The sequence below is a fragment of the Panthera pardus genome, unplaced genomic scaffold (assembly GCF_024362965.1).
Source record: "Panthera pardus isolate Hobbes unplaced genomic scaffold, ASM2436296v1 HiC_scaffold_25, whole genome shotgun sequence".
Lineage (NCBI taxonomy): Eukaryota > Metazoa > Chordata > Mammalia > Carnivora > Felidae > Panthera > Panthera pardus.
In genome coordinates, this window is record NW_026526821.1 from 59,693,205 (window position 1) to 59,719,410 (window position 26,206).

The 26,206-nt window shown below is 40.3% G+C and overlaps 1 protein-coding gene and 1 long non-coding RNA gene across 11 annotated transcripts in view; one reads left to right on the forward strand and one right to left on the reverse strand.

Annotated features, from left to right (window-relative positions):
• Positions 1-26,206, forward strand: part of AFF3 (ALF transcription elongation factor 3) — a 570,287-nt gene that overhangs the window by 409,469 nt on the left and 134,612 nt on the right. For 6 of the 10 annotated variants that reach the window (XM_053890583.1, XM_053890586.1, XM_053890589.1 and 3 more), the window contains one exon: positions 4,239-4,292. The exons of the other annotated variants lie outside the window; for them this stretch is intronic. In XM_053890583.1, coding sequence (XP_053746558.1) covers positions 4,239-4,292 — 54 coding nt within the window. The remainder of the gene's footprint in view (positions 1-4,238; positions 4,293-26,206) is intronic. 10 annotated transcript variants of the gene reach the window in all.
• Positions 32-26,206, reverse strand: part of LOC128773506 (uncharacterized) — a 31,508-nt gene continuing 5,333 nt past the window's right edge. Inside the window, exon 2 of the long non-coding RNA XR_008417815.1 lies at positions 32-216. This is a non-coding gene — a long non-coding RNA (uncharacterized LOC128773506). The remainder of the gene's footprint in view (positions 217-26,206) is intronic.

The window sequence follows — 26,206 nt, forward strand, 5'->3', positions numbered from 1 at the left end:
AACCCAAGAATGCAAGTTGGAAATTATGCCATCACAGAACAAGATTGCAAACTTTATTTTTTATGTTCTTACACCAGACTGGAAGGCCTCTGGTCCCAGATGTCACAAAAGAGAATTCTTCAGAACAACTAGAGAATGTGTTCCCTGACCCCTGCGTGGTTCCCCAGAGATTCACGCTTTCTCTTTCTTTTACGTTCAGGTCCCATCCAAATGCACCTGTGATAAAATACACATAACATAAAATTTACCATCTTAACCATTTTTAAGTGTACAATTTAGTAGCATTACGTGTATTCACATCATTGTTTGACTGTCACCACCATTTATCCACAGAACTCTTTTGATCTTCCCAAATGGAAGCTCTGCTGATACACTGAATTGATAAATTACCATAGCCAGTAACTCCCATTTCTCCCTCCCCTGGTCCCTGGCAATCACCACTCCACTTTCTGTTTCTATAAATGTGACTACTCTAGAGATCTCATATAAGTAGAATCATATAGTATTTGTCCTTTTGTGTCTGGTTTTTTTCACTTAGCATGTCTTCAAGTTTCATCCAGATTGTAGCCTGTGTCAGACTTTCCTTCCTTTTTAAGAAGGAATTTCTTTCCTTTTCATGCCTAACTGATATTCCACTGTGTGTGTGTGTGTGTGTGTGTGTGTGTGTGTGTGTATAATGAAATAATATTCCATGGTGTGTATATACATAATGAAGTAATATTCCATGGTGTGTATATATATTTTGTGTTTCCATTCATCCATCAGTGGACACCTAGGTTGCTTCTGCTTTTTAGCTGTTGTGAATAATGCCAGTTATGAAGAGGAGTATACAAATACTGCCTCAGATTCCTGCTTTTGATTATTTGGGGTGTGTACTCACTTCATACTTTTTGAACATAACCTACACAGTCAGAAGTACATTTTACATCATATCCTATGAAAGTGTATATACTGAAAGAAAGATATCACAAAACATTACCCACGACTACTCTGACATCTTCAATTCTTATTTAATATTTTAAAGTACAAGTCAAACCACACAAATTCACCTTTGTCAGCCAACGCTCATAACACAATATAGGTTACCGACCAACTAATGAGATAGTCTGTGCCCAAGGAGTGAGGAAGGAGAAGGAAGTAACATACACTGGCCCTGCCATATTTCTAGCCCTGCTCAGTCACCTTATGTAAACAGCCTCCACAGACTTCCCCATTGCCTCGAAAGGGAGTCCTTCCTTCCTCATTTTACAGATGAGGAAACTGAGACTGAAAGACTGTAAGAGGCCATCCAAAGATTTATATCCATTGAGTCTTCCCACTCAGCTCTGCTGCAGGCTTTCTCTCTGACCCCACTACCAGAATGTGACTAGTTTATACCCTGCAGTATTCCCCTCAGACAACCTGTAAGCATTCCCAGAGGGCCAAGGAAAGCTTGAACTCAAAGGCCTGACAACTCAGAAAATGTTAGGACCCGTTCATAGGCTCAAGAGGGTAGATAGTTGGAGTGTACAATATGTGAGAAGGGAAAGTTTTTCAGTGACCCCTGATCAGATCATATAAGCAACCGCTTCCTTCACTTAATAATTAAGGTGAATGCAGTTTCTGGAAGTGAGTTTGGCACCTCTGCAATGAGCTCTTACAGTCCACAGAGACGTTAATTAATAAACTTTAGGTACTCTGTATTCACTGTGGTGTTAGCAGATGGCATCGTTTTTCTGAGGAGTTACTTGGGCCATGGGAGAGTGTGGTAAATCAATAAATATTACCATATGTATTGATTGCAGTGGGTAATCAATAAATATTGCCTGGTATTAACAGACTGATTATGCTTCCTCCAAATGTTTTCTTTTATACAGCTTCTGCATACTCTTATGCTGAAATTTTGCCCAGCCTCTAGAACATAATACTTATGCGATACAAAATTGTTAGTATGCATCAGTGAATGAATGCAGAGTAACCCAAAGGATGGTTGGAATACATTTGCTGTGCATTTTCTGTATCTTCGTTCAGAAATACCACTAGTGAGATTTGTTCTTTCTCTTCTACAGATTTTAATCAGGATGTAAACCTCCAAAATGCAGAGCTTACATATTTACAAACTGAATTCTCCCTCCCCACACCACTGCCCCCAGATTGCAGATTCTCTTTGCCTCTAATGCTGATCCCTTCCCAGGCAGCCTGGTACCATTATGATACTTTCCAAGCATCAAATGCCTATTTTGTGCCAGACACTTTACTGGACATGTTGTCTTAATTCTAAAGTAATCCGATGAAGTGTATTATTATATTATTACATCCTATATTATAAAACAGAAAACCAAGGTCTCAGAGTTGGCGAGTTGGCTCAGGGAGGTTCTGCAGCTGGCAGTGGCCTAGATTTCAGCAGGGTTGGCTAGCTCCAGAAGCATTTGCAGGAACCACCTTCAGTTTGCAGCCTAGTGCAGAGGGCACATGAACCAGAAGTGATTTTTAAGGGAGAAATCCTGTTTTCTGTATAGAGGGCTGGTATTTCCCTAAAAGCCCTCAATGTCTGCTCTTCCCTCCATATCATCAAGGAGACTGTATCCCAAAGAGCTGGGGAGGAGGCCATGGGAGGAAGCCTGGCTGGTTCTACATGATGTGGAAAGGGTGGTGTTCCTGCACAAGTGATGGAGAGCTTGGAAATAGCAGAGGCTGGAATCTGGAATTCATCTGACCATCCAAATAGCTGGCAGAAGTAAAAGGACGGATTCCCAGCCCCGGCCCACCTGCTCACCTCACAGGGCCTTCTGTTGGCAGAGTATATTTTGCCAAAGCAACAGTCTCATGATCCTACCAAAGCATGTAAAATATTTAAGCCTCTGCCCTCAAGGTTCTACCACAGAGAATTCCACCCCCACTTCTAGCTTCTTAAATAGCTGAAATACACAAAGACACAGGAAATGCAGGGACAAAGGGCAGGTGACCAAACGTTCACATATATGCACACACTCATCTTTCTATGTTAAAAAGGCCATTCCTGCTTTTAAAATGAAGACTTGGTGAGATTTAAAGCTTTAGAATAGTAAAGATGTTGGTATATCATGATTGAGAGGTAACAAATACTGAATAGTGACTGTATTCCAGGCTGTTGTGCTAAATGCCTTATAAAAATAGGATAACTATCTAATATCACAGTTACACAGGGAAGACATGTATAAACTGAAACATAGGATCACCCTATAGGTAAATCAACTCTGAATCTTCATAGCAACTCAAAAAAGTAGACAGTATTAGCTCTCTCTTTTTTTAAAGTTTACTTATTATTGTTTTTGAAAGTAAGAGAGCACATGGATGCACGTGTGAGCAGGGGCGGGGCAGAGAGAGAGGGGGACAGAGGATCCTAAACGGACTCTGTGCTGACAGCAGATAGCCAGACGTGGGGCTCAAACTCATGAACCTGAGATCATGACCTGAGCCCAAGTTAGACACTTAACCGACTGAGCCCCCCAGGTGCCCCCAGAATCTTTTTACAGATAATTATAGAAAGCGAGTCTCAGGGAGCTCACACAGGTAGCGTGGCCAAGCCAGGACGTTACCCTAGAGGCGTCTGACTTGAAAGCAGTCTTTCTTTAACACCGCCTCCAACTGCAGACACCTGAGCTGCGTTGTAGCCTAGACCTAGCACTGCTGGACTCCATTCCTGGTTCAAAACACAAACAAATGAAGTTCAAAGTGACCAGATGGCAGGAAACCCAGTGACTGGGGACTGTTTCATTTGAAAGTCTGCTTAACACTAAAGCCTAGAAGATTGAGTTAGATTAATTGGCTTTTAGGAATGGAGGAAAAAGTGCTATTCATTTGCTTTTGGAGTTTGGGAGAGTAAAGAGAATAATAATCAGGATGAGACAAGAAAAGCAACCAGTAGTTCGGTAGAACTGTTAACCATACAGCTTCACTTATTAAAACAATTAGATGCTAATTTCACACAACCCAAAAAGTTGTATACTGTGAAAACAAAAAGATTTTTTAATGGATAAGTACACAAGATAGTGTTATTTTTTTATTTTGAAAAACATAAATATATTATCCATTTGGCCACAGGGGAAAAAAATCATTTTTCTCCTGGGCCAGTTGCAAAAATGAAGCCAATCTCTGATTTTGTGAGTTTTGTTTTCCTGTTGACAGTTTTGGCTATAATCCTCACCCCCAAAATTTACTGAGCCCTTTACTATGTGCTAGGAACTATTCTAAGCATCTTACTCATATCATTCTCACAGCTCTCTGGAATGGTTATCCCCATTTACAGATAAGGGAAATGATGCACAGAGAGGGTAAGTAACTTGCCCAGCATCACACAGCTAGTGTGTGACAGCTGGGATTTGAACTCACTCTGATTCCTGAGCCCATGCTTTTAACTATACTTCTATACAATCTCTATTCTGGCTAGTAGACTTCAACATATTTTCAAAATACTGAGTATTAATATGTCTTTGAACAAGAGAACACCATTTCTGAATTATGTGTCACCCCTGGGTGTACTTAGATGTTGGAAAATGCAATTGAATTAATAATTAATGTAGTTAAGATCTTTATCTTATCTTTAAATGTCTGGACCATATCAGTACTTTCATCTTCCCTTTCAAAATGTCCAAGAAGTGATCATTTAATTGCATTTTGAAGTATAATTGAATTATATTGTTTTTCCTAATAATCACTGTTACTAACCATGCTAAATTGCCTCAGAGTGGGAACCACAGAGGGAAAATTCATTCAGTGCCTTTGAAAATATTAAATTTGATGTACAAATTTTGAAGGAGAATGATCAATTGAAACTTGAGTATTTATATGGTTTTGTGGCTGGGCTGAGATCCCATGTTGTCTGAGGGGACCCACTTTGTAAATTCCGGACTTGGGTGATCCAAAGCTGAAACCCTATGGACTTCTTCAGTATCAGGCCGTGGTATGCTCTGTGGGTCTGTTAGTAAAACTTGATGGGTCAAAAATAAACCAATGCCATGGAGAGTTATACCTAGACAAAAAGCATTCATGAGGATAGGAATGGAAATTTCTCTTCTTCCAGTTGTGAATACATGTCTTTGCTAGTTTTTTTTAATCCCTTCCATTTAACCTCCAAACTAGGATTGCCAGAGAAAATACAAGACATGCAGTTAAATTTGAATTTTAGAGTAACAATGAGTAATCTTTAGCATTAGTATATCCCATGCGATATTTGGAAATAATTTTTTTAGTATAACTATGTATTCTATAATAATTGGGGCATATATTAAAAATTATTTGGTTTTTTTACCTGAACTTCAAATTTAACTGGACATCCTGTATTTTTTATTTGCTAATTCTAGCAACCCTACCAAACACCATGTAAATTTAGGTCCAACTGGACTTTAATTTAAATCCATAATTTATCAAAGCAAGATAAGTGAAGAAGGGAGAGAAAAAAGAAGGGAAAAGAGATAAAGTAACAGAAGGACGAGAGAAAGTAAGAATGAATTCTGGCAATCTGCCAAGTAAAATAACTAACATTTTGCAAGAAAGAAATCCTAAAACTGAGGTCATAGAATGGAAAAAGTCTGTTTCACAGACTCTTTAGCCTGAATACTGGCCAAAAGAAGGCAGGCATCCTATTAACATCTGAATACCAAAGCTCATCCAGGAATGGAAAGATTTGGAATTTGAAGATCCTTAGCTTCCAGCTTTGTTAGAATACCACAATTCTTTATTAATTGCAAGGAGGATTTTGTTTTTTCAGTGAGATGTGTCAGTAATTCTATATCAAAGAAAGCTAACTAACTTCAGTTTATGTTACTCAGATGCATTTGAAACTTCGCAGATAACCTTTGTTTGCTTGCCTTGTGCTAAAATGAGAAAAAAAAAACTTTCAGATACCTGATATGGAGAAGAATTGACTCTGTTTAAAAATCACACAGTTATGCTGTGAAGCATGAAGATGGCTTTTTTTTAAGTTAAAAAATATTAACTGACAGCTTCAAGACAGATTTTTTTTCTTTAATCTCTAACCAGACAAATTACTAGAAGCAAGAAACCTCTTGCCTTAATCTGGACACGTCACAGACGTGACACTGTTCTGTAGGAGATGGCTTTTTAACTGTGGATGGGGGAAAATAACCTTTGGAATTTTTAGGATGTTATTACAAGCAAGTTTACTAGTTTTTGACTTACTAAGCCACAGCTGGAGCCAGCCTTCATCGGGGTAAGAATATTTTCATGCTACTATTATATCTTTCGTATTTCAAATGTAGGATTATTGCATTTTGGGGAATATGGCCTTTGAGGCTTGTACTGTCTGTTGAGTATGCAAATGTGAATGTCCTATAAAAGGGGAGAGAAGCTGACAGTTTCCTTCTGTGCCGTAAATTTAAAGACTCCAACAGATGAGAGTTGGGGCTGCTGGAGCAGGAATTGGATCACACCATCATGTGGGATAAAAGAAAATTTTGTATTTCTTTGAGAGGCATTAAAAGGGCTGGGCTTATGGCCTCCCTCAGAGCCAAGCAACTATGTGCCAGGCTCTCATTTCTGTAATTGTTATCTTGTTGCTGCTGCTTTAAAAAAAAAAAAAATTGACCAAATGGTGCAAGGATTTTTTCTGACCAAATTAATTATGAATCTGCCTGATAGTATTTTCTTTCAGATTAGTGAAATAGGAACCATCATTGCTTTTTCTATCACCTTCCCTCCATTCTGCATTTTTGTTTCTTTCATAAGATACCTTGTATCATTAGTTCAGAGAAAGAACAATGTTATTCTGTATATTTTCCCTTAAAGAGACTTCAAAAAATTCAAAGCCAGGCTCTCTCCAAGGAGCCACAGATGGCATCCCTGCAGGCCTGGCTGCCTGTGGAAAGGCACTGAGAAGCCAGAGAGAAACACATCAGTCCACCTGTGACAGCCAGGTTAGGAGCAGATGCCATTTTGATACGAGAAATGGCCAAAGGAAATTGTCAGGTGACGTAAATAACAGATAACGAATTGATACGGTGAATTTCAGTGTTCTGTCCAATTAGTTTATTTTTTCAGTCCAGTCTCTTTACCATGCTTCTTAACCAGGGTGGACCTCAGATCATCTGGGGAGCTCTTTGAAATATGAATAGCTGTGCTCTGCAGTCTCAGTTAACCAGTACCTGCCCCTGTGATTCTGATATACATCCTTGGTTGAAAACCATACTCAGGAGGTCCCATACCCAGCTAACCTTCAGAGCACTGAAAGGGCTTTAAAATGCAGATTCCTGGGCCACTCCACCAGAGAGTCTGATTTGGTGTGGCTGGGTTTGGGCCTACAAATATGTATGTTTGAAAAGTTTCACAATTCATTTTAATGATTAGTCAGATTTGGAAACCACCTTTGTCCTAACTGAATCATATTAATTTCATCAAAAAAGCAGTTTTTGATTAAAAAGAAAAATAATCTGGTCATGTGTACAGTACCTTTGAAACAATACCTATGTTTCCATTGTTTTCACCTTCAACTTTTTTCTAGCTTTATCCCTGCCTACTTCTCTCCCATCTCAGTAGAAGAAATGCCTGATCCTTTTCTCCTCTGGTGCCCCTGGCCTCATCTCTTCCCTCCTATCTTGTTATTTTCTTAGATGCTTTTCCTACTTGGGCCTATAGCCTGTTCATATTTTCCCAAACAAAACAAAAATGGCCACAGCCATCAACCATTGTAGCTACTGAGCTCTCATGGGTTCTTCTCCCTGACTGCTTGCCTACTACTGCCACCTTTGGCAATGTCATTGTGGGCCACCATGTCACTTGTCACTTGTCACTGGGCGAAACCAGTGGCCCCTTTTGAGTCTATAATTTCCTCAATGTCTTTGCAGTCAGTGACCCACTGATCATGCCCTCTTTGAACCATCTATTCCTTGTCTGCGATCCTACTGTGTTCTCTTGGTTTTCCTAGCAGGGTTCAGGCTTTGGTCTGTTTCTTTTTCTCTGCAACCTTCTCGTAGTGATCTTAATCCATTCCCATAGCTTTAACTCTCATCTCTGTCCAGATGCCTCTCAAATCAAGATCCCTAACTCTGATGTCTTCCTTGAGCTTCTAACCAGTCTTTCCTTCCATCCACTGAGACCCCAAATCCTATATGTTCAGAATCTAATACTCTTCTCCATTCTTTCCCCAGCTCTTTCTCTTATATCACGTACTTTTGCGAACAATGACCCCGAGACTCGAAACTTTGGTTTCTCTCCCATCCTTGGCACCAAAACTCAGTTACTTGCTATATCCTATCAAGTTCTATGCCCACAGCTTCTCCTACATAATTCTTTTTCTATACGTCTCCATGCAACCTGAGTTTAGGCCTTCCCTTCTCCCTTCCCTGTCCTCTATAGAAGCCTGGTTTCCCTGCCCCCAGTTTCTTCATTCCATCTATATGATGCTGCCAGATTAATTTATCTAATATATAGTTCTAATCATCCACTTCTCTTCTCTAAAACCTTCGATAACTATGTACTACCAAAAACTAAGTTCAAATTCTAAACCTAGATTTTAGAATCTTGTGTGATCTTCCTTCCCTATTTATTTTTCTAGCTTCATCTTCCACAACCTACCCTTAGTTCCCACATACCCAATGCACCATCTAAACTGGCACTATCCCTCTCTCATGCCCTGGGATCTTTCTTCTACATGCCTTTGTTCATACCACTCTCTCTGCTGAGAGCGCTTTCTTCTAATTATCCTATGAGAGTCTCTCTTGGTTCTAACATGAGATCCTCTCCTATTTCTCCTGTGATAATGCTACACAAGTTTAAGTTCTAGCTTAGTTTCTATTTCTACCATTACACCAAATATGTTGGGTACCTGACTTTGCCTCTAATATATTTCCTTATACTATAATGAATTTATTAGTAATAAATATATGGTACGCATGTAAAATCACTACAAAATGAAAATTCACCTTGGTTGTTGCCTGAACATTTTGAAATATGGGTTAGTTGGGTATTAGCACACTGACATAGAAGCAGAGTGTATCCATGATCTAGAACTGTATACTTTTAATCCACTAACTAGGTGAACCCAGGGGCTAGAAAAGCAAGTAAAATACAGGAAACATGATTAGTTGCTTTGTTGGTTTGAATCCAAAGATAGTATAGGATCCAAATTCTGAAAGTTGAGTGGGTCTCCATGGTGAAATCCATACCTTCCAATTCCCAGTACTTCATTTTACCCAATTGCAACCAAAGACATGACACTATATACTGATGCTGACCTTCTGCCTAGGGCTTTTGTGTTACATCTGAGATCTACCAGAGTAGTTGGCTATATTCTTTTTTTTTTTTTTTTTTAATTACACCTATGGGCATAAAGGAGGGTGTGTTATGTAAGATACAATAAGATATTACTGGATACAGTAATGGCTCTGAGACCTCAAAGTCACACTGGAAGGTCAGAGACCACAGACCTTGAATATTTCATACTTAAACTTCTAAAACTAGTACAATTCCAGGTGAACAGGTAAATATAGTTTTCATAGTAAAGAGTATAAAGGAACTTAAATAGAGTTAAAATTTCTACATTTCACTCTAAGTGGATACCAATAGGCTGTGATAAGTTATCTATGTGTATGGCAATACTGAGAGCAACCCCTAAGAAAACTATACAAGCATTATACTCAAAAACAAAAATCAAAATGGATCTCTAAAAAATGTTCAAGTAACCCACATGAAGGCAAGAAAAAAAAAGAAGAATGAGAAACAAAAGATAAAAACAATGAATAACTAATAATATGGCAGACATAAACCCTAACATATCAAAAATTACATTCAATGTAAATGGTCTAAATACACCAATTAAAATACAGAGATTGGTAGAGTGGATTTTTAAAAAATGACCCAAATACTTAGGGTCTACAAGAAACTCATTTCAAACACAGAAAGACACAACATGTAAAAACTAATTTTAAAATTTAGGAATGGCTATATTAATATTTTAAAGGTAGGGTTTAGAGCAAAGAAAATTGCAAGGGACAAAGAGGGAAGTTACATAATGATAAAAGGATTAATCCACCAAAAAGATACACCAACCTGAAATGTATATTTAGAAACAAAAGCACTTCAAAACACATGAAGCAAAACCTGATATTGCTGAAAAGATAAATAGACAAATCTACAATTATAGTTAGGGATTTCAAAACCCCACTTTCAGCAATTAATAGACTATTAGACAGGAAATCAACAATGATATAGAGGGATTGAACAATACCATCAAGCAATAAGGATCTAGTTGACATTAATAGAACATTTCATCCAACAACAGTTAGAATATACCTTCTTTTCAAGTACTCATGGGACATTCACCAAGATAAGCCTTATTCTGGGTCATAAAACAAACCCTAACAAACTTAAAAGAACTGAAATTGGGGTGCCTGGGTGGCTCAGTCAGTTAAGCGTCCGACTTTGGCTCAGGTCATGATCTCACGGTCTGTGAGTTTGAGCCCCACATCAGGCTCTGTGCTGACAGCTCAGAGCCTGGAGCCTGATTCAGATTCTGTGTCTCCCTCTCTCTCTGCCCTCCCCTGCTCGCTCTCTCTCTCTCTCTTTCTCTCTCTCTCTCTCTCTCAAAAATAAATAAACATTAAAAATTAAAAAAAAATAAAGTGTAAAAGAACTGAAATCATATATAGTATATTCTCTGACCATAACAGAATCAAACCAAAAATAAATAACAGAAAGACGATAGGAAAATTTCCAAACACTTGGAAATCAAACAGCTTACTTCTACATAGCTCATAGGCCAAAGAGGAAATTTCAAAGGAAATTTATTATACACATAAAAAATGACTGAAAATGAAAACACAACATATCAAAGTGTTGTGGGATGCAACTAAAACAGTATCAAGTTGGAAATTTATAGCACTGAATGCTTACATTAGAAATGAGCAAATATCTCAAGTCAATTATCTTAGTCCTACCTTAAGCTAGAAAAAGAAAAGCAAAATACACCCAAGACAAGCAGAAGAGAAGAAATAACAAAAATAAGAGCTAAAATCAATGATCGGGCACCTGGTTGGCCCAGTCAGTTTGGCATCTGACTTTGGCTCAGGTCATGATCTCACAGTTCACGGTTTGTGAGTTTGAGCCCCACGTCGGGCTCTGTGCTGACAGCTCAGAGCCTGGAGCCTACTTCAGATTCTGTGTCTCCCTCTCTCTCTCTCTGCCCCTCCCCTGCTCACACTCTGTCTCTCTCTCTAAAAAATAAATAAACCTTAACAATTTTTTAAATAAAATCAATGATATCAAAAACAGGAAAACAATAGAAAAATTAATAAGCAAAAAGCCAGTTCTTTGAAGAAATTAATAAAATTCTAGCAAGATTGAAGATAAACAAGAGAGAAAATACAAATAACCAATATTAGGAACAAAACAAGGGGTATCACTCTAAGACCTTGCAGATGTCAGAAGAATAAGGCAATCCTAAGAACATGATTCTACACACATACATCTGACAATTTACACGAAATGGATCAATTCCTCGAAAACCCACAAATTATGAGAACTCAGCCAAGTTGAAATAGTTAACCTGAATAGCCCTATGACTGTTAAAGAAATTTACTTTGTCATTTAAAAGCTTCCCCCAAAAAATAAATCTCTAGGCACAGGTGTTTTCACTGGAGAATTTTATCATATATATAAAGAAGAATAAACATTAATTTTGTACAGTCCTTTCCAGAAAAAATTAGAAGGGAGCACTTCCCAAATCATATGAGGCCAATAGTATCCTGATGCCAAAACCAGACAAAAATAAAACAAAACAAAAGAATATTATAGACCAATATCTCTCATGAACTTACAAATTAAAAAAAAAAAAAATTTTAGGGAAATGTTAGCAAGTTGAATCCAACAATGTATAAAAGGAATAATATACCATGACCAAGTAGGATTTATCCCAGGTATGCAAGGCTGGTTCAATATGTGAAAATGAATCCATGTAATCTATTATATCAACAAGCTAAAGAGGAAAATGCATATGATCACATGAATTGACACAGAAAAAGCATTTTACAAAATGTAACAACTGTTCATCATAAAAACCCTTGATACACTAGGAATAGAAGGGGCTTCCTCCACCTCTTAAAGAACATGTGCAAAATAGTTAAAGCTAACAGTTAACTTCATACTTAATAGTACAAGAATGAGTGCTTTTCTTCTAAGATCAAGAGCAAGGTCAGGTTCTTTGTTGTCATCACTCTTAATCAATGTAACACTGAAAGTTCTAGCCACTGCAGGATGGCAAGAAACTATCTCTACTTGGAGACAACATGCGTGTCTGTATAGAAAATCCCAAAGAACCTATCAAACAGAACTACCAAATGAGTTCTGGAAGGTTGTATGATATAAGATCAACATGCAAAAATCAATTGCATTGGGGCACCAGGGTGGCTCAGTCAGTTGGGCGTCCGACTTCAGCTCAGGTCATGATCTCACAGTTCATGGGTTCGGGCCCACATCGGACGCTGTGCTAACAGCTCAGAGCCTGGAGCCTGCTTCAGATTCTGTGTCTCCCTCTCTCTCTGCTCCTCCCCTGCTCGCTCTCTCTCTCTCTCTCTCTCAAAAATAAATAAATATAAAATTTTTTTCTAAAAATCAATAGCATTTCTGTATTCTAGTGACAAGTAGAAACCAAAAGAAATATGCAATACCATTTACTGTAGCTTCAAATAAAGGAAAATACTTGGGTGTAAATCTAACAAAATGTGTGCAAGGTCTCTGATAAAAATTACAGCATACCGATGTCTAAATGCCTATAATGTTCTCACTTGGTGTCTATAAATGTGTGTTTATTAGCACTGTGAATCAGTCTTTCCTTGCAAAAGAGTGTTAACTCTGATCTGTGGTAAGACTCAGACATTTCTGGGTAAATATGTAAAAGATCAAGTGCTTAAATGGATAAAAATTATTGGTAGCATCTATACTGATACAAAGTTTTCCACTGTCTCAATATCAAAAGCTCAAGAATGCCCAGATTCCCAAAGTGAGTCAGTGCTTGGACTATTTTGCATGAATGTAGTTAGCCAGGATCAACAGTCTTGGAGTTGAGCTTGAGGTGGAATTTCCAAATTTTCAAATGTTTGGTGACAGCCATCCAGCACCCCAATGCTGGGCAGTCCAAGGCATGAGTCACAGGCAGACTCTTGGACAGTCAGTGTGCTGAAGAGATGCCCAGATTGGCCCCAAAACTCCATTGTTAACAGTACCAGAAGACAGATAGCTGCTCTGGGGGCTGGGAAATAAGCTTTAAAAAAAAACAAAAAAAAAAAAAAAAACACTGCTAAAACAGTGGTCCAAAGGCAAAGATTAGAGATGCCTGATTTAGAGATTGTTGCATAGATCAAAGTTTTCAAACTGGGAAATGTAGAGATATTCTGGTTCCTAGAACTTTGGGTTAGTTCCAGGAACAAGATAGCAGTGTGCTACTGCCCAATCCTACCAATGATGCACACTTGAAATTCTATTTTGAATGGCCTGGGAATATACAGAGAAGTTTTGGAAAAGGAAAAAGCAGACATAAACATCAGAGAATATCATAGATGAGGCCTCATGCTACAGGCAGTAGATAGATACATCAGGAATTGCAAGTACACAAAGTCTGGTGTTTGTTTACTGTCTTATTAATGATCATAAAGTAGTGATTTTCAAAGCACTTTCAATTCTGTTACATCACACTGTCTTCAACAACAACCTGTAAAGAAGGCAGACTTGGTTTTATTATTCCTGTTTTAAGTATTTAACATCAGAACCAGGAGGACTCAGATCCTCACATTATCAGCTCTGAATACCCAGTAGAGCTGTCAGAGCCCGAAAAGAGTTATCAGAGCCAGGATCCTTGGCATGACCCATTTTTCTCTTGTTTTGATCACAAGGGCCTTTCTACAAGAACAGAATTGTCTTGCTTATGAAAAAAAAAAAGAAAAAGAAAAAGAATTAGCCTTTACAACAGATGTACAAAACCTGACTCATGATCTTACTTACTGCTCTTCTTACTACATTTGCTCTATAGACCTGAAGCTTGCATATTTTTTCTCTTAAAAAAAAAAATTCTAGGCTTTTACAGATAGTCTTGTGGTTGGAAAGTTTTTTAAGGTAGGATAGGTACAATCTCTCTCACACACACACACACACACACACACACACACACACGCCACTCCCCATACCCAGAGCAGGGGTGGACAAAAGGTCATCTCATTCACCTGCAGTGCTGCCCAGCTAAGTAGGTGGCAGGACCCTACATGGCATCGAGAATTCTCAAATCTTCAGGAAGCTGATCCAAAATTTTATGGAACTCCTCCTCTAAGCTTTCTCCTACTTCTGTTCTCTGCCTATGAAAAGCCAGATGAATGCCTTTCCCTTGGGGTGGGGAAGCAAAGTCAGGATAAGAGACCTAATGCCTTCAGATCTTACAGGTGTGACAAGGGCTTCACCCCCACCCCCCCTTAGGAGAGAGAGATCAAGGAAGAGGAGAGCAAAGGGAGTAGCAAGGCTGGCTGACTGCTTCTCCACAGTCATCAAGAATCCCCCTAGTCCGTAGAAATCCCGCAGTGTGCTGTGCAGAGCTTTCATTAGTCCAAATTCTGGGCTTCCAGAGACCACATGTCTAGAGCAATATAGTATCACAATAAGTATAATGATTCTCTTTTGTGGCAAACTAAATGTGGGCAGACTGGGGATGCATACCCTGGAATGGACCTTTTACATTAAATGTAATACAGAGTTTAAAGAATAGAATCATAAGGTAAACTGGCTTAAAATTGCATACTGTTCAGCTACGATGCAGTGATTTTCACTTCCTGGGCATGAACCACCTGCGTCTTGCCACTATAACATGCTGTGATGTTCGTATGAGGAGATGGAGGATGAAACCATATTAATGAAACTTTTTACAGTTCTTCCAAGCAGCCAAGATTTTATGTGATAATATGTCAAAGTGATTTCTTGGGCAATTCATTTGTGAATTTTATCTGCACACTCACACACAAAAAAATCAATTTTGTTTGAATGGGTTTGGACAGCTAACTGTTGTGTGAGGCCATCAGGCTGTGAAGAGTGAGTGTCCCCCATGGGATGGCGATGACTCATGTTCACTAAGTGCCCTGTTGGAGCAGCGTGGGGTGCTTCTCCCACGAGCAAGCTTTTCACAGATTCTAGGGAGTTCTTGGGCCAGGGAAAGAAACTCTGTGATTGATCATCTTTAGTTTTACAGATACTTTATTTCAGCTGCTTCATCAGTTCTCCTATTTTATGGCATTCAGATGCTTGTAAGTGCCCATGAATTCTCAAAATTATACATTACAAATGTAATTTTGAAAAAGCGAAGATATAGTGCTGTTTTGTTAGTTTGAGAAATATTCTGCTTATTAAGGTTGTTGGAAGTAACCATGGTCATTTATAATGAAGAAAGTGGAAGCAGAGATAACCCTCCCTCCTGCATCCTGTGCAGGTATGGAGATGCACGTAAACTCATAGTTTTTACAGGAGCATACATTACCTGGATTGTTTTTTCTTTGCAATTTAAAGGCGTACTTCCAGCCTACCTCAAGACCTTTCACTAAAAAGAGTATATTTATGATCATAAAGGTAGGTAGGTACCTAGCATTAATCCCCTGGTTGTTGTAAGCTAGTGAATTAAATGAGTCAAGCTGTATACAGGTAGAAGTATGGAGTGTATTAGGATCCCACCTGGGAGACTCACCCAGGGCGAAGCAGAATGTGGGGTCTGAGTCACCTGAGGTATGAGGCTGGCCCAGCTGTGACATCTAGAGCTGTGCTACCCAGTCCAGGAGCCACCAGGCACAGGTGGCCACAGACACTGGAAATGTGGAGACCCCACCCTGAGATAGTGTAAAGTACACACCAGATGTCAAACACTTGGTGCAAAAATATGTATATAAACGATCTCAGTAATTTTTATGTTGAAATGACAATATTTGGTGTATATTGGGTTCAATAAATATATTATTAAAATTAAGGTCACCATTTTACTTTTTGTAACATAGCTACTAGCAAGTTTTAAATTCCATAGGTGACTCACATTCTATTTCTGTTAGCGCTGTTCGAGAGAATTGACTGTCATGTGGGGTGGGCAAGGAGAGGTCTTAGGGAAAGCAATGCAAACAATTTCAAACTGATTACTCTCATTCCTGTCCTAAAAGCCATTGGCTGCCCTATCCAGGGGCTTCTCCCTGGCCGCCTTTGGTAGCTTTGGCACACACTCCATTACATCCTGTGGCCAGCTTCCCTCTCCTCCCCCATTGCCCACCACCCTCCTGCGTCTCTCCTTCCCTCCACCATGGCCCCACACTACTGACAGCTCACATTCTATTGGCCTGAGCAGTTCATTCTATTGGCCTGAGCAGTTCCTCCTCTGACTTCTCACTCATTTGCCCTGAGGTACTGAAAAGAACTAGTCTTTGGTTAACAAGACCATCCTCCTTAGAAGACTTTCCTTTAAAACATCAATCCACAGTCTGTCCCTCAATTCACATATTTTAAAAGCTCTAAAGGCTTGAAGTTTAAAAAAAAAAAACTCATTTGGTAGAACTGGCTGCAAGCTGTTTTTAACTTTGGTCTCACTTCCTATGACTGTTCATGCAACCACCCCAGACCCCGCCCAGATGTTACAGAGTATGTGATGGAGGCATCAGTTTGCCTTTCCAAAAGGAAGTTCTGGATCCCCAAAACACATCCAGACCTGAGGGTTTCAGATAAGGCATTATGGACCTGAAGCAGTTTTTCCCTCTTATAAGCTGGCTTCCCTCACCCATGTAGGCTGCCTTAAAGACCATCTTCCTTTAAGACAGGTTTAACCAGGTCATTGTGCTCCTAAGACTCCCCTGGCCTCCAGGGCCAGGTCCCAGCTCCGTAACAGCTGCCGGGGCTCCTCATCAGCGGGTATTGATCACCTGCTACACGTAGGCCATCAGACAGGTGCTGAGGGGATTCCATAGACACTTGAAAGTTAGTCTGTGACCTTAAAGAAGGGACATGAAACACCAGGAACTGCAGTGAACAATAGAAGGATTAAACGCAAACATGAGGGAAACCAGCTACAAGTGCAGGCAGAAAAAGAGAAGCAAGAGAGCACAGCAGCATGGGCTCTCTAGTCTCAGGTGGGCTGGACAGCAGGATAGAGGCCGAGGGGTGGGTGGGTCTGGAGCGGAAGAAGTAACAAGAATGCAGTTTCCTGCTCCCACACCTGGATGTCTGTCTTCTCCAGATAGTTAATGGGGTTGGCCTGTTGCCTGCCTTTCCAGTGGGCCCAGGGGACAACCGAAGGATACTGCCTTCTAGAATCAAATGTGTTCCTTGTGTTTTGTCATTTGAACGGATTCCTTAGAAACACATAACCAGATGTTGAAGTTCATTGTTTTCATCCCCGTATCGGTTAGGTAAGCTGATCGAAGCATGCTGAAATGACAATATTTGTCATAATTTGAGCCCAAATTAATCTACCAACCCTTTTTTCCCACTCTCCCTCACCTCTGGATTACATGTCAAGTTGCCAGAGGAATTAGTTGTGGTTGCTGGTAGCCCTTCAATCCATTTCCCATTTATGGAGGGCCTACTGTATATAAGACTCTGAGCCTACACTCTTAGAATCCCTCATACTTATTCTGTGCTTTAAAATTTGCAGGATGTTTTTGTCTACATTATCTTATTCAGTTGCCCAATAATCTTTTAAGTTGAGATGTATTTTATTCACTCTCAATTTACATTCAGAAGTAGAGCCCTGAAAAGGCCCAGTAATTTACTCAGGGCCATCAAGCTGGTAGGTGACAAAGTTAGAAGTCAAAAATTAACTCCAAATCAGCACGTTTTCCAATACAGTAGTCACCCATTTCCTATATCTCACTGTAACTTGAGGGGTTAAAATGTGACATGTTGCACATTTGAAGGTCATTGAGTAGGTATGGATGAATGCCCACTACTGGCCCAGAAATGAAACTGTTCTTGCTAGTTCTCAAAACAGTGCTGGCAACTTTCAGCCACTTCATAAATCTTAACAGCTAAGCTAAAGAACACCCCAAATTGGTGAAAGAAATGTTGACCCAGACACATGAAACACCAGAGTGGAACAGGGAAGGCAGCAAATAATTTATGAGTTTTGGGGGTGAAAACGACCCAGGGTGCTGGCTGGATCAGTTAAAAGAGCTGCACTCTTGTGGGTTAATGAAAGGGAGATGTAAGGCTTTACTAGATAAATTCCATAGTTATGAAATTACAGTATGTCATATAACCAAATGACAACTTCTGATAATGTCTTCCTGGCAGCACAAATGCTTTTGTACACATATCGTTTTTTAGATAGTACAATAGTTTGGAGAGAGTGTTTTATTTTCTCTTTTATAGAGAAGGAAATTGAACGTCACTATTACCAGCAGGTCACCAAGCAAGTAAAGAACCCTGGGAAGTAAAGCCAGGACCTTGTCCACCCACACTCAGAGCACCTGGACTCACTGCTCGTGGTTCACACCAACTATGCCCTGTCTTTACACCTGCCACCCAATCAGTGGGGCAAGAGTCACCAAATGGGTCTTCCTTCAGTCAAAATTTGACCTGAGTCCATAAAATCCTTTGAAAGTCTAAAGCACCCATCTCTAATGTCTGGTCTAGAGAGTTCTTAAAATCATCGAGAAGTAAGAAGTATGTATTTACACAGTGAAAAAGGCTGCTTTTATATAGGATCCCTTAACATTGGAAATAATGATGCAGCAGGAAACAGAAGAGGTGTTTTGAGTGTTTTTCTTACTGACCAACTTAAGAGTGTATAAATAAGGTACCAAAACTCACTGGCTTTTGAGTTCATTCTTTCATTCTTAAAAAAAAAAAAAAAAAAAAAAGTAAATTAACAACTTTATCTTTGGGTAATAAGGGGAAGATAGAAGTACCTGGTATCACAGGAGAAAGCCTTGTCTGGGAGCACATAATAGCCATTCCCTGGTTATCGCAGAACCAGCAACAAACCTAAGATTTACAAATTGCAGGTTCCAGGAGGCAATGCCATTTCTGTAACGCCCACCAATGCTATAGTTTTTCGTTGGTTGAAATCACCTTAACGAATATAAAAAGTATAAGTGTTTTTCTCTAATAGAAAAGATTTAGAAGTACTGTAAGTGACGATAATAGATAAATTGTAGTGGCATGTAAACTGTTTCCATATGAAAATTAGGTTTGGGCACACCCAGTATTTGCAACATCTGGGGGATAGAAAGAAGGGTTGTTCCCAGAATCTAACTGAAACATACACAGAGAAAAAGAAAATTTTTCTTGCAGAATCCCATTTAAAGTTACCCATTCTGGGTAACAATGTTAATGTTACTCTCAGTTAATACTGACTTGAGTTGCAATCAGTAATGGAATTTCCATCTCACTGTTTTTGATCCCCCCTTCTCCTCTCATTCTATCACCCACCTGTTTTCTCTGTAACCCCATAGCAGTCTGTTCATTTCCATTTGGTTCACTTGGGGAATCTGTTAATTTGTTAAGCTCCTGCTCTGTTTGGGGCCCAGCATTGGAAATAAGAAACATGGAAATATGGCATGGCCCCTGCTCAAAAGAAGTTCATCCCGCAGGAGGTAAGGCTGGAGCATAAAGAAGGCATTTCAGTGTAAGGTGACAGCAGCTCTGATAAGAGGTGTGCATCCTGATGGGCTCAGAGTCCCCTGCAGCTGCCAGAACAGCCCCAGCCCTAGAAGCTAAGCTGGCTGGAGGCTTTCACACTTTCACACTCTTCTGCTGCATTTAACCTGGTACCAGATAACCTGACTCCCCAGAGGACACAAGAGTTTCAAGCACCATCTTGGTCTCACAAGTCTGGAGGAGGGAAGAGAACTACTGGCTCCCAACCAAGACAACTGATCCTTAATGGGGTTCAGAGAAGAGGGGATACCAGGGAAGGTGGATCATCTGGTGGACTTCCTAGAGGAGCAGTTCTTGGAATGGACCCTCAAAGATTGCAGAGGAAGGAGGCCAGGCATTGCAGGTGAGGACACAACATGTAGCACTCCAGGATTTGGTCATGATCCCTCTTCTCTCACAGAAAACTCCTCCAAAGCCTTTATCTTATCAGCCAATCTTCCTCCTGGCTCTGCATATCCCAGTCAGACCACTGCCTCTAGCCTCCATAGCCTGGTAACCTCTTCCCAACTATTGCTGCTGTGGATCAGATAGAAGAGTAAGAATAAGGAACAGTGATGCTTCAGAAGCAGCTACGAGCAAGGGACAAGCAGAATTCTCTGTCCTGCCTCCCTGGCCACAGGGGCCACCATGCAGATGGGAGACCTCAGCAAAGGCCAGAACCAGAGGTAGCAGTTAGGGCTTTTCTCTGCCTTGGGACTTAGTGCTGCAGGGAAAGAGTTAACAGTGGGATTTGGCAGGAGGAGGGCTCAACCCAGAGGAGGTGGTGGGGGCCAGGGCAGAGGCCACACCTTCCCTGTGTTCCAGCAAAGCCCTGACCTTGCCACTCTGTCAGGCTTAGCTGCCAACCCTGGAGGCTAACAACTAGTCACTGCTTCCAGAAGCTCTACCAAGAAGGACAAGAAGGCTGTTCAGAAGAGTCCTTAACACCTTCCACATTTTAGATCATTTTAGTCAACTACATGAACTTAGCCCTTCCTGGGCCCTAATCACTAATTCAATATCCTCCTGAAATAAGACATCCCCCAGAATGAATTTCTACCTTCTATCCAACAGCCCTCCTACTGGGGGAGCTTTTCCCTTAAGTTCATTTTTCTCTTGATCCTATCACCTGCTCACAGGCTCTCTCACTGATGGCACGGTGGCCATTTGCTTTTTCACAGTGCTATTTCCTGGCAGGAGGGAAAAGTGTCTGATGATACTTACCTGAGGCCCCTACCTTCCTGCACAGGTTTTCCTCTGAAGAAAGAGTTGGGGTGCCACCACTACCACTGACAGTTTATAAACCACTGGTCTCGATTATCCCCAAAGCCTCTTCACCTCTAAAATCACTTTTAAGAGGATTTTCCTGATGCATAAGCTCATTTATGGTCTGATCCCTCTGACTGTGGTCCTGAGTGAAGGATTCCTTTGGGGAAGGCAGCTCAGAGAAAGCAGGGAAATGCCCCAGCTTGGACACCAGGTGGGGACAAAGGGTATAGGAGCATCAGCTACACTGACGTGTTTGGATGCTCTAAAATAACACTGTCCCAAACTGCAGGCCACAGAAGTTCAACAGGTACATGCATTTTGGGCAGAGTTTTATTATGGTGTTTGTATTTTTCATGAAAATAATTTGGTCACAGATGCATTGAAAAATGCTGTATGGAGCTCTTGGTGCACAAATGAGACCAAATTTCCCCAGAACATCAACTCAGCATGGGAAGAGTGAGCAGTGACTAGACACAGCCTGGTTTGGAGACCAGCCTTGGTAATTAGGCAACCTGAGAATTTTCTAGAGCAGGGAGTGTGTTACAGGTGGGAGGTGAGGAAGTCCTGGTCAAGATTGGTTGGTGAAGAAAAAGAAAAGGCAGGGAGGGAGTCTCTGATAGGGCTAGAAACTACCTGCTTGGCATCAGCTTCCTAAGGGACTGGTCCTCTAGGCCCCACACAACATCAAAGCAAAGTTAGGTAAGTCCCTTTAACACATATTCCTTACATACTGTTGTCATTGCCTCTTGTGCCCCACACCAAGACATTCAGATGGAATGTTCCCAGTTCACCTGACACTGCACCCACACTGGCCTCTTTCTCCTTCCCCATATGGCTCCTGGCCCTCCCTGTCCTTCCTTTTCCATCAGGGAAACCAAAAGAAGGAAACTCCACTGTGCCTGCATAGAAACTCTTCAAAACACAATTTTAATCTTTTTTTTCTAAAAATATTACCTTGTATTAAGATAACTTTAACCAAAATACATTTGTCAAAAGCCATATTTTGACTGGGAAAAGATCTGGATAAAAAGTAGCATACACTACCCAGTCATTTCCTGCAAGAATTTTAGCAGCACCACATGGCCATTAGCTTTGCACTTTTTATTTCATAAACAGCTGCAGAGTCGTTTGAGGCCCTGGGATTCTCCAGTTTCTGAGCCCTTCCGTTGTTGGTCTGATCCTGGAGTAGACAAATTTGCCCAGCCACTTTCTGTTTTTGAAGTTAATAGACAATGAGCTCTAAAAAGTGTGCTTATTATAAATTCAAGAGCTTTTGAAAGTAAACTTTTATATAACTTATCTCAAGCTCATTTTTCAGCCCTCTGAAGATAGACTTTAAGATTTTAAGTGTATTCCATTCCATTTGTAGTCATGGATCAAGTTCTTCTGTGCAGTGTTGCAGGTTTTGTCTCTTATTATGGAGGCATGTGTGCTTATGACTTTTCATTAAGTAAATATTTGTGTGCCTCAGGCACTGGGGACACAGAAAGGAGTGAGGCTGACACTTCCTTCAAGGAGCCCATGAGTCAGGTAGATGACAGTCTGAAGACAGATAATTACACTATAGTGTGGGCAAATGTGCTATTAGACGGTGTACAGAAGAGTGTAATTAACTAAGGTCATTGAGCATCAAGACGATATGCCCTTTGGGGTGGCATTTGAAGGGTGAATAATAGATGAAAACAGGGAATAGAAAGAAAGGCATTTCAGGCAGGAGAGGTGGAGGCTGAGATTCTGACAAGTGTAACTATATATAGTTTGCATTGTTCCAGTATTGATTATAAGGGCTGGGACAGGCTAACAACTGCAGAGAGCTGAGGCCAGGCCATGAAGTGCCTTGTCGTCCCTAACAAGCAGCAGGTACTATGGATTTAGATTTTAGGTGGATTGCAACAAGATGGGCAATAGAACCTGGAGGAAAAACTGGAGGGAGGAAGTTAGGAAGCTATTACAGGGGTACCAGAAGTGTGAATTAAAGCAGTACTGTGAGGGATGGAGGAAGATGGGTTCAAAAGAAAACTTAGGACATTGAACACATACCTCTAGGAGTTTTACTGTCTGTAAAGAGGGCAGGGAGAAGTCAACAACCATGTGCACATGACCTGGTGGGTAATAGTATCATGGACCTGGACATAGAATTCAGCAGTGCATGTTGGATTTTAGGTGGGGAGGTGAGAGGGTTCTGGTTTTAGGCAAATCATAGAGGCACATCCAAGTGGAGATTCATTTATTTTCTCAGCAAACATTTGTTATGTGGTTATTCTATGCCAGGCATTTTGTTGGATGCTAAAGATGCCCTATAGGATAAAATGTGGTCTCTGGCCTTCAGGAAGCCATCGTGTGGAAATGCGAGGGTGCACTTGAGCCTAGGGAACTGGCTTTGGAGGATGAGGTCATAGATGTCATCCTCAGGAGTAGATGAGGTAAGAAGGGGTAGAAGAGAATAGAAACTGAGGACAGGATCCTACGGTAACATCAACTTCTGAAGAGTGGCAAAAGGAAATGGGAAGTCAAAGGTAAAGAGAACCTTAAGGGCCAGAGAAGCTGTGCAAGAAGCATTTCAAGGAAGGAGTGGTACATGAATGTGGCATAAATCAGTGTGAGCAAACAAGACAAACAGAGGTGTCTGGTTCATTTGACAATCGAATGTCCCTGATAGCCTTAGTGTATACATATGAATATGCAGATACCTGTCATTTGGAAAGAATTCTGCTCTTGCTGATCAAGAATCTGAATGCTTTATTAGGACTTAAAATGTCTATTTGGCCAGAATTTAACCACTTTACACAGGTAATGACAAGCCTTTGATTTATGCCTATAGCAATCACTGGCAACACATTGTGACTCTGTCCCTTGGTTCTATCTATAGAGTGTCTATAGGACTACTCAATCCAATACTTTTTATGTGATTAAGAAATAGTTTACTAGGGGCACATGGGTGGCTCAGTCAGCTAAGCGGCCAACACTTGATCTCAGCTCAGATCTTGATCTCAGGGCTGTGAGTTAAAGCCCCATGTTGGGCTCCACATGAGGTGTGAAGCCTACTTAAAAAAAAAAAAAAAGAAAGAAAGAAAATAAAAGAAAGAAAGGAAAGGAAATAGGAAATAAAAGAACAGAAAAGAGAAAAAATATACATTAAAAAAAAACAGTTGACTAATGTTGGATTATAACCCAATACAGAAAGTAAATATGTGAGAGTCCATGCTGATATAAGTAAATGATTGAATAAATAAAGGAGTGAATAGGCAAATTTCTTGTACAGAATAATACCAAATAATATCTGTAGATACTGCTCCTCAAGGAAGTGGAATGTAAATCTCTACCCCTTAAGCATGAATTTTCCTTAGGGACTTCCATGTGGAGTCTGGAAAGAGGGGGGAAAGAATAACTTTACAGTGGATAAATCTAACAAACACAATTTTAGCCAAGTGATGCCAAGCTTAACATCATAAGTGATAAGTCATGTTGATAACATGCACCCTTGATATGATGGAACAAGAATGGCACTTTACCTCTGGACTCTTCCTCCCCAGAACCCTAACCTCATCATGAGAAAAATATCAAACAATCCAAATTGTGGGACATTCTACAAAAAACATGGCCAACACTCCTCAAAGTGGTCAACATCATCAAAAACAAAACAAGACTGAGAAATTGTCACAGCCGAGAAGAAGAACCTTAAGGAGACATGACAACTGAATGCCACATCTGTCTATCCCAGATGGGATCCTGAACGTGCTGCATGAGAAAGGAGCCACGAGCCTTGGGATAGGGAGATGGTGCACCTAAAATGGTAGAGGTTTCCAAAGACAATAGTACATCTACTTCACAGTGTGTCTAGTATTGGTCCTGAGCTCAGTTGATTCTCTACCATTCTAATGAAAAACTGTGGACCAGGACTCTTGACCCATCTAAAATTGGAAAATCAGAAAGTCTACATTGGACTGCGGCCCTATTTCTCTTCATCCCTACTCCTGTGCTCTGTCAATGAATAGACCCACCTAGGCAGGATTTACACCATGACCTCTAGGATAGTGACTACATTTATCATGATCATTACTGGTCATTTTCATAAGTAGAACAAACATTACTCTACAGTCACATTCTGTTTCAAAAATATGCACTACCACTTAAAATTTTTCACATGAATTATTTCCTTTGCACTTGAGATTCCTTTCTGCCACATGAAAGTCAAATAGATGAATATGTAAAAAGTTGGGTAGGCAACAACTTGATTCTGCAGTTTTACTCTTTTTTACTTAAACCCAAAATACACCTGATCTAAAACTATAAGGAAATGCTGAAACTTTTTTGTGGAGTGGCCCTGACTGATACTTGTGACCCTGTTTCCAGTTCAGTAAATGGAACCATCCTCTACAATAGGTATGGCAGGGTTTAATGTGCATGGGTTGTTTGATACATTCTGTATCACTATGAGCAGAACTCCCATAAGGATGTATTTGGTGGATAGAGATACATGTTGAATGGGTAACTGTTTCCCATTGCAAAACCCAGTTGTGCATACCTGAAAATGAGTTTAGACAATTTAATATATTTGCCTAACTTTCAACCCTATTCACTTTTTTTAAAAAGTAGTGAATTAGTCCTGGTGTATATGAGATCTTTTTTAATGAATAGCTAATAGGATGCTTTTTCTCTAATATGGAACATAGACGTCCTTTTCTTCTCTTTACATTTAAATGATCAGTTTATTGTTGTTTGTGGCATTTACTGGATTTAGTGAGGGATTTAGTGTGAGTTAGTGGATTTAGTATAAAAGCCTGCAGCCACCGATGAGCATCTGACTTCAGCTCAGGTCATGTTCTCTCTCTTTGTGAATTCGAGCCCCACGTCAGGCTTGCTGCTCTCTGTGCAGAGCCTGTTTCGGATCCTCTGCCCCCACCCACCCTCCCTTCCCCTCACCCACTCATGCTTTCTCTCTTTCAAAAATATATTTTTAAAACAAAGCCTGCATCTAGTCACAGGTAGCCAGAAGTCCTGAGGGCATATGTTCCAGGGACTGGACAACTTGGGGTGAGGGATTGGCTGGATCTCTGCAGTATCCAGGTCTGGCTTGGTTCCCTCCACAGTCACAGAAACCAGAATAGTCTTCTAGGTCCACATAGCATAGGACAAGGTTGTTAAAATTTGGTGATGAATTTCAAATTACCTATGGGTATCCTGAACAAAGAGGCAGATGCACAGGGAGGAAACAACTAAATGAACAAGGTGAAGAACAATTAGGAACTATTGACTTCAGACATAGGACAGGTGTCTCTCCCACTCCAGTTAATACCAATATAGCCTATACAGTGGACTGTGTCCC